Raw genomic sequence first — 11,369 nt, 5'->3', positions numbered from 1 at the left:
GATGCTCTCTCATCCATTCTTGACCCTGCTCACCACAGAGATCTTTCACAAAGGCCAACCTGATTTGCTGAAAATTCCTCAGGAGCTCCTTGCAGTTTTCAGGGGAAAAAAATTCAAGTTCCGTCCTCTTGGCTCCCAAACCCTACTTGACCTAACTTCCCACCTACCTACGACAGAGAACATGAAGTTTCTCTCGTCAGGGGCTGGTTTCTCCGTATCTGGTCAGGATCCAGCCTCCTCTTAGTTGGCTCTTCTTTCCCCATTTTTCTTGCATTCTCCGCCTCCCTCTCTCTTTCGGATCGTTCTCACTACAAATAAACGTGCTCTCTCCCCACCTTTGCCTTTGTGTAGTCTCCTCTTGTCCAGCTAAGCCATCATTGCTTTCCTTTTCAGACAAGCTTGCCAGCAGAGCTGTCTAATGTTTGTGTCCAGTGGTTCTTTGTGTGCCCACTACTGCCCCATGCCCGCCTGGCCTCTGCCACCCTCAGTCCCTGGCACTGCTCTCATCACAGCCATCAGCAACCTCCATGTGCCAAATGAAAGCAAACATTTTACCCTCAGCTCACTCCCACTCACTCTCACTTTTAACATGGCTCACCCGCTCCTAGAAACAATCTTTCTTAGTTTTAATGACTCTGAAGAAAACTCCTGGTTCTCACTAATTCTACCTGTCCTCCCAGCCTTTGTGAACACCTACCTCTTTGGAACGTTCTCCTTCCTCAACAATCAGCATGAGTTTGGGGGCCCTCCGCTGGGCTCCCCAAGCCTCCTTTAGGTGATTCATCCCCTTGGCTTGCAATTGTCTGTCTTACCTGCCTCTCACTGCACGATTGGGGTACATGTCTCATCAGTATGCCTAACACACAGTGGGCCATCCATGTATTTTCTTGAATGAACGCAGCCCCCTGTAAGGGCAAAGAAAAATTCTGTAGCAACATTTTAAAACAGAGTTGACATATCTGAACTCATGCATCAGCAGGACTTACCCAGCCCCCATCTCTGCCCCTGGGAACCTGCTGTCTCGGGATGTCCGTGCCAGTGTGTAACCTTCAGAAATGGCAATTGCCGGTGGGTCCAATAACATGATTCACTCAGTTAGTCATTGCCTTAAACTTTGAGTTATTCAAGTTTAATCCCATTAAAATAAGACATAGAACTAGGGCCTATGATGAGTTCCTAACAATGAAAAAAATAGGGCTGATGCTTCATTTGCAGTTGGCTCTCCTATGAGTCACGCCCGCTAGACCCACCAGAAAAAATAAGAATTGCCTTGGCCACACGCTTGCAGGCTTCAGGTCTTGCACCCACCGTCAGAAACACTTGATTCGGGTTTTGAAATGGACTCTAGCTGAAACGCTGTGCCCTTTGGAGGGTGCGTCCCCCGTCCCTTCTCACGGCCCTCCCATCTCGGCACGCTTCCTTCCCCGGCCCTCATCCTCTCTCCTTGCACCCGTGGCTGTGGTCCTGATGGCCGGGAAAGGAGCAGCTGCGGTGCCGGAGGTGAGCGCAGGGCGGGGCACATCACCTCCAGCTCATTGCTTCTCTGACCGTGACTGTGACGGAAGCAGCTTGACGTGGGGTCTTGGACTTTCACTCCTGTCCGAAGTGCTCTGTCCCTCCCCCTCTGGCACTTGCTCCTGCACTTGGCCCCGGGCCCACCTTCTCTCCAGCAACTCCTCGTAAAAGATCTGGCAGCTGAAGCCCTCTTGGATGCCATACTGGGCGTGCTCCAGCAGCACCTCCAGCGTGGGGAAGACCCGGCAGCAGGCCACACACCGCAGCCCGTGGTTGGTGGTGACCAGCCAGTCCGGGGTGGCCCGCAGCTCCTGCAGACAGCACTCCAGGGGCACCAGCAGCTCCGTGTCGTCCGGCTCTGGGCAGGTGTTGTTCTTGCCATCTTCCAGTTCCCAGCGCAGGTCGGTGTTGGAAGCCATCTCAAAGGAGGAGCCTTTCCGCCTCTGCCTCTTGATGAACTCTGCTTCGTGGATGCGGGGCTGCCGACTGACCGGCTCAAAGCCACAGTCGGTCTCCCAGGCCACGGCCACACCCTGCACGGTCTACACATGGGTGTAGAAGGCGCACATGCTTTGCCGGGCAGTGTCCTCGCCACCACACGTGCTGGAAGAGCAAGACTGGTACTGGGAGTAGGACTGATACTCGGAGGAGGGCCGGGACGATGGCGAGCTGCTCCAGCCCAGCATGCCCCGACCCTTGCCCGAGAAGTAGATGTCCTCCTCGTGGGAAACGGCCAGGCCGGGCCGCGGAGACAGCTCCTCTCTCTTAGAGGTCCCTGGGAGGCGGAAGGACATTTTCATCGGTACTGAGGCATCCGTGCCACAACCCACCTCAGGTCTCTGAAAGGATGCAGGCTCCAGGGGCCCCTGGGCAGGTACTTTCTGCTCCCTGTGCCTGTTTCCCCATAAAGTGGGGATGAAATGCCTTTCTCTTGGGGCGAGGATAAAGATCAAATGTATAAACAGATATACCTTAAAGTTATGGATGTGATGACGGGGATCAAATAATGTATGAATGTAATATCCAAGCACTCGACTAAACCCGAAAAGGCCATCAACTGCTGAATACAGACTGTGGGACACCTACCCACACAGGGCAACCCTCTTTGTTGATAAGAAGGAATAAACTACTGTTACATGCGAAACATGGACGAGTCTCTAATGCATTCTGCTAAATGAAAGAACTCAGGTAAAAAGGTCATAGAGTATTTGATTCCATTTAGATGACATTCTAGAAAAGGCAAAACTATAGGGAGAGAGAACAGAACAGGGGTTACCGGAAGCTAAGGGCAGCAGGGCAACTGACTGCAAAGGGTCACTAAGAACTTTCAGAGGGTGATGAAAGTATTCTGCATCATGATCTTTGTGGTAGTTAAACAAATGTGTACATGTCAGAATTCTTCAAACTGTACACAAAATCGGTGAGGTTTGTGTATTTAAATCACAGCTCAGTAAAGCCAGTTTAGGAAACCAGACTTGGGAAGTGCTTTGGCCAGGCCACTCAGCCCAACCTTCCCCTTGGCATTTGTAACATGTCTCGTCTTCCCCCAGGGGCATCTCACCCTTTTCTTGAACATCCATTGGATCCCGTCACCATATAAGTGCTAAGTGCTTGCCACATTTTAACTCATTTAATATTAAAAAAAAAAACCTAAGAAATTCCATTGTTATGATTTTTGACAAAGTAAGAAACTGAGACACAGAGCATTGAAATGATTGATGGAGCCAGAGCTGGTGCCGCTCACTCAGTCCCAAGAGCCGGTGTGACCCTTAGGGGCTGCCCATGGTCATTTCAAATTGATGTTCTAGATTAACTTTAATCTATTTATTATAAAGGAATTTTTTACATCACTGCTGAAATCACAGAACTGACATGTCAATTGTTTTTTTCAAAGCACATTAAAATATATGACTAACATTTTAGGATTTCATCCTCATACCTTCTGAAATCACCTCATGTGCTCACAACAGCGGCCTCAGTCAGACCCACGTCCATTTTTATGGTCAACAAAGCACTTTGGTGACAATCTGGTGCCCTCCCCTCCCCATCCCCTCCAGGACCACCCTCTCAGGGACACATCAGCCACACCCCTTCTTTCGAGCTACATGACCAGTGCACTTCCACGCTCTCCCTCATGGACCCTGGGCTGGCCAGGCTGAGGACGGTCCCGTCCGTTGGTGACTGTTCTCCCCTATGGTCCGTGAAGTGACGCTTCATGATGACACCAGTGCCCAGGGACTCAGAGCTCCAGCTGTTGGGTGAGAGTTGGCTCGGGCAGTGCTGAAGCCCTCCGCTGGCCCCAGGCCGAGTGGCCTCTAGGCGTCCGTGGTCACTAGGATCCTGGCTTTATTCTGTGACCTCATCAGTGACACTGGTCTGTTCTGTGACCCATGGCAAGGACAGAGACCCAGCCAGGATGCCAAGAGAGGCTCCCCACCAGGATCTCATTCCCTGTCGGGACCTTTCCTGCTTTGTGTATTGTCAGGGACTCAAACATAAAGCACAGACACACACATATAAACACATGTACACACAAATAGACACAAACACCTAAACACACACACATAGACACTTACACACATGTGAACACACGTATACTCATACCGACACACACATAATCACTCAGGCACACATACACTCAAACATACATAAACACACATTTAAACATGCAGAAACATACACACACATACAGATTCAGACCATATTCACTTAACCACATACATGCTCACACACGTACTATCATCACCCAACATCAAAGTGGGCCTACCTTGAACTGTGGCAGCAGCACGTGACCTGAAATCTTGCCTCCCCCCCACCACTCCAGAGTCGCCACTGCTGCCTCATTAGGGCTCTTGGAGCTCCGTGGCCTGCGTTCCCAGGCACCTCCTCAAGTCCCCCCTCTCTGTGCTCACCCTCGCTCAGCTCCAGGGACTCAAACATACCAGGGATGCTCCTGCCTCTGGGCTTTGCATTTGCCCTACCTTCTGCCAGGAGTGCCCTCCCCTAGGGCCCGCATGGCTCACTCTGTCACTGCAATCTCTGCTGAAACAGCACCTATCAGAGCCACCTAGCATCCATCACCCTCAGACTCTATAACACATGCATGTATATACATAACAACTTCCCTGCATTCATCTACTTCTTCCTAAATGTCAGCTCCAGGAGGAGAGAGACGTCATTCATTTCCTCCTCTATATCCCTAGCATCTGGAATACACTGACACATTAACAAGTATTCTAGAGATAATTGTCAGATTAATGAATAAATAAATGATGAACACGTTGGACAGTATTTGGATGAGTTGACAGGGGCCTGCCTGCCTAGCGGAGCTGCCTTCTTTCTACCCCTCAGATCCCTGTAGCCCCAAGGCAGGCTGGTTCTCACCCCACAACTCGGAGTCCCCTCCTGCTTCTCCACCTGCACAAACCTCACTCCACACACAATCACTCTGGCACATATTCCAGCTTGCCATCTCTCTCTGCTCCAGGATGTCTTAGGATGCGAAGACACTTCCTCCAGAATACTTCTCCCCATACCCCCCCAACCCCTGCTCAGTCTCACCAACTCGATTCCTCTGGATCTCAAATTCTCAACAGCTCGAAAGGTGATAGATTGAAAACAATCCCAATATCCTGAAATCAACACCAACACCACCGGCACAGCCAGCATCTAGGAATATACTCCTCTCCAGAACTAGAAGCCACTATGTAAAGCAAAATACCACAGAGCTTTATTGAGCAATGGAAAGTCACACTTGCACCTACAAAGAGACAATGTTCTCTGGCAGGAAGAGGAAACACTGCAAATGTATTCTTTCTTGCCTAATAAATTAAGAGACTTGCCTTTACACAAGGGGTACTAGCACAAAAATTAAATAGATCAATGGAAGACAAAGGTAGTCCAGAAAAAGATCACATGACGTATTTGAATTTTTAAGAGATAAAGTAAATAACAAAAGTCTGGGAGAAAAAAAAATGATGCTGAAAACTTTTATTCATTTTAAAAAAAATCAACTTTGGTATCACCTCATATAAGACAACTAAGACTATTTTTCACGGCTCTGGGGTTGCTTTTTAATTTAAAATGTTTAGAAAGAAAATATAAGTTAACATTTGTAATTATAGGGTGGCTTTTCTAAACTTAAATGTATCAATCACAAGCACTGAGAATCTTTGTCATCTTTTTTATTATTTTTTTAATTTTTGAATTTTATTTTATTTATTTTTTTATATAGCAGGTTCTTATTAGTCATCAATTTTATACACATCAGTGTATACATGTCAATGTTTTTTAATTTCATTGCTAAAGAAAAAATCTCACTGTTTACATTTGCATTTCTCTGCTTTTCAGTAAAACTGAAATGAACAGTTCAGTAAAGGAAATGAACAGGCAATTCCCAGGAGAACAAGGGCAGATGGCTGATAAGCATATAAGATGTTCAGCCTAACTCTAGGAAGGAAACTACAAATTAAAAACACATGCTATATAGTATATTGTTTTCATCCACAAGGCAAGCAAGAATTTAAAAGATTGACAGTTGCTAAGTACTGGTGAGAACAAAAGGAAATGAACACGTTTACACTCTACTGGTAAGTGCATGACTTGCCTCTCTCAAAGGAAATTTGGTAGCACCCATTACAATTCAAAGTGGGCTCTTTCAGGGCTTCCCTGGTGGCGTAGTGGTTAAAAATCCACCTGCCAGTCTAAGCGACACGAGTTCGAACCCTGGTCTGGGAAGATGCCACATGCCGCAGAGCGACTAAGCTCATGCCCCACTACTACTGAGCATGCACTCTAGAGCCCGTGAGCCACAACTACTGAGCCTGCGTGCCTAGAGCCCGTGTTCCGCAACAAGAGAAGCCAATGCAATGAGAAGCCCGTGCACCAACGAACAGTAGCCCCTGCTTTCTGCAACTAGAGAAAGCCTGCGGTGCAGCAATGAAGACCCAATTCAGCCAAATAAAAATGATAATAAATAAATATTAAAAAAAAAAGTGGGCTCTTTCAACTCAGCAATTTACTTAACACCTCCTTCCTGGGAAACGTTCACATTTTGTGTATGTGGGTGAAATAGCACATCGAGAAATATTTATTACAGTATTATCCATACTAGAAAATAAAAGGAAACTTTTCAAAGAGCCATCCAAATAAAGAAGTAGTTAAATAAATTACAGCATAACCAAACTGTGGAAGACTATACTGCAATGAAGAGATCTGCATGTACTAGTAAGTAAATCCATGTTAAGTGAAAAAAACAAGATGTAAGAGAATTCCACTTATATAAAAACTAAATATGTATCCCCTCCCCCAAAAGCCCTAAACCAAGTCTATACTGTCTATGAATGCAAAGACACAGCTGAGATAATCACACCTCACTGGGAACAGTGGTGACCTCAGGGAAGGGGAAAATTAGGAGGGGCTACGGGAGATGGTAGGTATTTTCCAAAAATGACCACACCAGTGCTCCCATCCCATGTGCTCTTCTTACAGTGTGAAGTGGACAGTCCTCCATCGAGAGACAGGGTCCCTCTTCCTGAACCAGAGTGGACTTTTTAACTACCTCCCCCAACAGAATGTAGAGGAGTGAGGCTTGGAGACTTTCAATGCTAGGTCATAAAAGACAATATGACTTCCTCTGGGTTCCTTCTCTGTCTCTCTCTCTCTCTCTCCACTCTCCTTTGGACTCAGCCACCACATTGTAAGGAAGCCCAGGCCACATAGAGGTGTTCCAGCCAACAGTTCCGGCAAAGGTCCTAGCCAGCCATCAGACATGTGAATGAACCAGCCTTCAGATGATTCCAACTTCCAGCCTTTGAATCTTCCAGCTGGGGCCCCAGGCATCTCAGGGCAGAGGTAAGCCACCACCTCTGAATTCCGCCATCTCCTGCCTGAATTCCTGACCCTCAGAAACTGGGAGCATAGATTCACACACTAATCTGGGGGCAATCTGTTACTCAGCAGACTTTGATTTTCAATGCAATGTTTAAGTATGTTCTAGTGAGACAGCTCACCGGCCAGCGTCTGGACTGCAGTGCACCATCCTGGCCCAGCTGAGCGCTGGCCCCCAGCACTACCTGGGAGGAAGGCTCCCACCACCCACTGTCCATTTACCCACTTGTTCAACCCCAGTATGCAGGTATAACAGCTTCAAAGTTGTTAGCCCTTGGGAAACTACTTTACCAACTAGAGTACAGTTTTTACACACAGTTCCTTTTGCCTTTAGCCTTATAGTTTCTAGTTGAAAACATCATTTTCCAAAGTTACTTGGGTCAGTTCCTTTTTGCCCCAGAATGTGCATATGTTCCTTCTAACCCTCTCAACAATCCCACCAGGGAGACACAATTAACCACATATTCAGAGGGAGGTAGAGACGCCAAGGGGTTAGATGAAGTACAGGCAGGAATTAGGAGGGTGGGGTGCTGACCCCTCACCCCAGAGGCAGGGCTGCTTTGTCAGACTGTCCGATGCTGTCCCCCCCTCTGGCTGCTGCGCAGGGGCGGCTTAGAGCAAAGCCCCACCGAAGTGTGCCACTGTCCTTCACTTTCATGTGGGCTCTGGGCTGCTTCCAGCCACAAGAGGTCCTCTGTCCCAGCCCTGCTTCCTGCTCCAAGCAGATGTTTAGCCAAGGCCACCCATACAGGGTTTCTGCCCTCCCTGGGGAAGAGCAGGGGTGGGGGTGTTATGGCCCAGACCCACCCAGCCCCCTACGTCCCAGCCCCCTCAGTTTTCCAGCTGGGTCTCCAGCCTCGCCAAGAACTTCATGCTCCACTGCTGAAGCCGGCAGTGTTGGTGTGCAAAACCCCAAAAGGACCAACGCAGCACTTTCTCGGAGCTCTGACTCCTGGCCAACTCATCTCACACATCACATGTGAGTCTTAAACCTCATCGAGAAGGCCTGGAGGATTTTCCAGTCTCCACTTTTCTTCCAAAACCTCCTCTTCTCAGCAACCCCCCCCCCCCCACTTATTTTTTTCTTAGCTGAGAAGAAGCTAACAGGAAATGAACCAGCCACAGCCCCAGCAGGAAGCAGAGATGCCACCTCTTGCTTCCCTTCACTTCTAACTCCAGAGATGGGCTTGTGCCACAATCCAGGCTACAGGGAGAATCAGATCATTCATCCCAGAGCCGATGCGCCTCCAGAAATAGCCTGTCCACTTGGCCAAGGAGCCTGATGTTACCTGGGGTGGTGCACCGGTCGCAGCATTTCTGCGGCTGAGCCGCTGTGTAAAGCGTTTAAAGTGGGCAACACTCCTCTCTTCACGCTAGAAAATAGGGCCCCCTGAGGGGACACCAGCCACCTTGTCGCTGCCTCTCTCAAAAAACTCCTATTATCAGACTTAACACCGAGGGAGGTGGGGAAGTGGTGAGTTGCCTTAGATGCTGCGGGCCAGGTATAGGGCGACCTCCAGCCTGGGAGTCCATCCCAGTGAAAGCCTATTCCCAGGAATTATTGACGGCCTCAGCCTGTGCTAACTCTGCAGAGAAAGTGCCAGAAGATAAGTTGAGGATCAGAGTAGGGAAGTATCATCTTTCGAGTTCATTTTCTGTTGCTTCTTGTCACTATTTAAAAAGAAGTGAGTCAGTGGACCGCATAAGGGAAAACCCAGCCACAGAGAAATATAATACGAAGAGTTCTCCCTCAGTCTCCCCAAGCAAACAGGGAAGGGAGTTTTGCTTTTGTTTTCCTTCAGACTTAATAACAGGCTGCTGCTTCTCTGTGGTTTGTTTGGAACTGTCTCAGGTTTTTGACCTTAACCTCAGGACACCCACACAAACAGCCTAGGACTTCTCTGTCATCAGGGAGCAGGGTGAGGGACACCTGTGCAGGGCCCTCAGGCATGTCCTTGGCTGTGCTCCAGGCCCCAGAGCCCCAACCTGGCCCAGAGCCCCTCCACCCCAGCTCTGGCTCCATGGAACTGCAAAGGGTCAACGAGATTTTTGGATTCAGAAGTGTCTTTTCCCAACTTGTGTTTCCTTGGAAAGGTGACCTCAGCTGGGAGGAAGGACATCCCAGCTGAAGGCCATGCATGTGACCCAGGAGCTCTAGGATCGCAGCTGCTGGTCTCTCCCCCTTGAATGTTCTTAGAGAGCCACGTGGAGAGCTCTGGGGAAAGGGCTGAGTCTTCCTTCTCTCTATGTCCAAAATGTGCTGGCCATAGGTCACCCTGGACCCAGCTCTGAGGACATCAGCTGCTACCTCGTACTGAGTGAACCTTCTGGAAGCATGGCTCCCACATGGAAGGGGAGATCCCAGGACCCTAAAGACCAACAGTGAGTTAGCACAGTTTCTAAACGTGCTGGGCTTACCCCCATGCAGCCTTCAGCCAACATCCAAGGTATTTGCACGTCTGCTGAAAAGCAGCTCACGGATCACCAGAGCAGAACTAGGATGATTTATTTTTATCCCCATAATCAGAATGGCTATTGCAGACTCTTGTCTTAAGACTGGCTTTTCCTAGCCCAGTCCTTCAGAGAAAGTGGCTCTTTTGTAAAATGATGCAGTTGCTTATTGGATGGTAGAGGTGTCCCAGGGGAAACCAGCCACTGTCTCTCCCCAACCTACCACCCAAAGCCTTGCAGCTGATCCCATGCCTTCTTCCGGGAATGCAGTGGCGGTAAGGTGGGGGATTTCTGGGAAGGCTGGATCAGGCTGCGTGAAATTACCACAGGAAAGTTCCCAAGAAAGGAACCCAAGGCCGAGACTTAGGGGCCGGCATGTGAGGCAGGCCATTGAGCCACACCCGTTGCTGCTGGCTGACCCCCGCAGTGCGGTGAGACTGGTTCCAGCTCCCCCTCCACAGTGGGGTTTGTGTCTGTGTGTTTTCAGCGTACAAACCCTGCCTTCCTTGATTAAAATTGATTCCTACGTATTTTATTCTTTTGGATGCTCTGTAAATGGATCTGTTTTCTTAATGTCTTTTTCAGATTGTTCATTACCGTTGTACAGAAATATGACTTATTAAAATTCAATTTTGTTGAATTTGCGTATTAATTCAAACAGGTTTTTTGGGGTGTGTGTGGATTCTTTAGGGTTTTTGATACGTAAGATCATGTCATCTGCAAATAGAGCTAGTTTTACTTCTTCTTTTTCAATTTGGACACATTTTATTGCTTTTCCTTGCCTAATTGCTGTGGCAAGAACTTGAGTATTCTGTTGAATTGAAAGCTGGCATCCTTGTCTTATTCCTTATCTTCAGGGAAAGCGTTCAGCCTTTTACCGTTGAGAACATCGCTGGCTTTTGTATAGAGCTTTTTTCATGTTGTGGAAGTTCCCTTCTAATCCTAGTTTACTGAGTGCTTTTATCATGAAAGGATGTTGATTTTTGTGGATTGCTTTTTCTGCATCAATTGACATGATTATGTCCCTTCATTCTATTTATGTGATGCATTACACTGCTTGATTTTTCAAATGTTGAACCACCCTTGCCTTCCCAGGTTAAACCCCATTTGGCTTTGCTGCGGTAGACAGGCTGCTTCATGTGATCAGCATGTCCAGGTGGGTGAAGTGGAGGATCTCAGGGTCAAGGAGGCAGGACTGGGCTCTAGCACGCCCACAAGTGCACAGGGAATGGGCAGAAAGCAGCGAGATCAGTGCGCTTCCTACCTGTCACTTGAACCAGCCAGCATCCTTGGCGCTATGAGCACCAATCCTGGGGAGGAAAGAGAAGCCCCGCCAGTGTTGGTGAGAAGGAGGTCAGCGCTGATTCACTTCACAAGGGGACAGACAGCTTTCCTCAGATGCCATTCCAAGTCCACTCTGGCTGTCAGAAATTCAACAAATATGATAAGGATTGGAGGGGAGCATACATGAATTTTTTATTATTTGCAAGAGAAGACTAAAAGGATCTGCATAT

At 48.3% G+C, this 11,369-nt stretch overlaps 1 protein-coding gene across 1 annotated transcript; it reads right to left on the bottom strand.

Moving 5' to 3' along the window:
• Positions 1-1,467: 1,467 nt before the first annotated feature.
• On the bottom strand, positions 1,468-2,682 carry FAM170B (family with sequence similarity 170 member B). The gene is given in 2 exon segments (XM_079899721.1): positions 1,468-2,057; positions 2,061-2,682. Coding segments are annotated over 2 exon segments (780 nt in total). The 5' UTR covers positions 2,316-2,682; the 3' UTR covers positions 1,468-1,532.
• Between the last annotated feature and the right edge of the window lie 8,687 nt (positions 2,683-11,369).

Source organism: Stenella coeruleoalba, assembly GCF_951394435.1.
Source record: "Stenella coeruleoalba genome assembly, chromosome: 16".
Taxonomy (NCBI): domain Eukaryota; kingdom Metazoa; phylum Chordata; class Mammalia; order Artiodactyla; family Delphinidae; genus Stenella; species Stenella coeruleoalba.
Note: the sequence above shows the minus strand (reverse complement) of the source record. Positions and strands in the feature narration are given on the sequence as shown.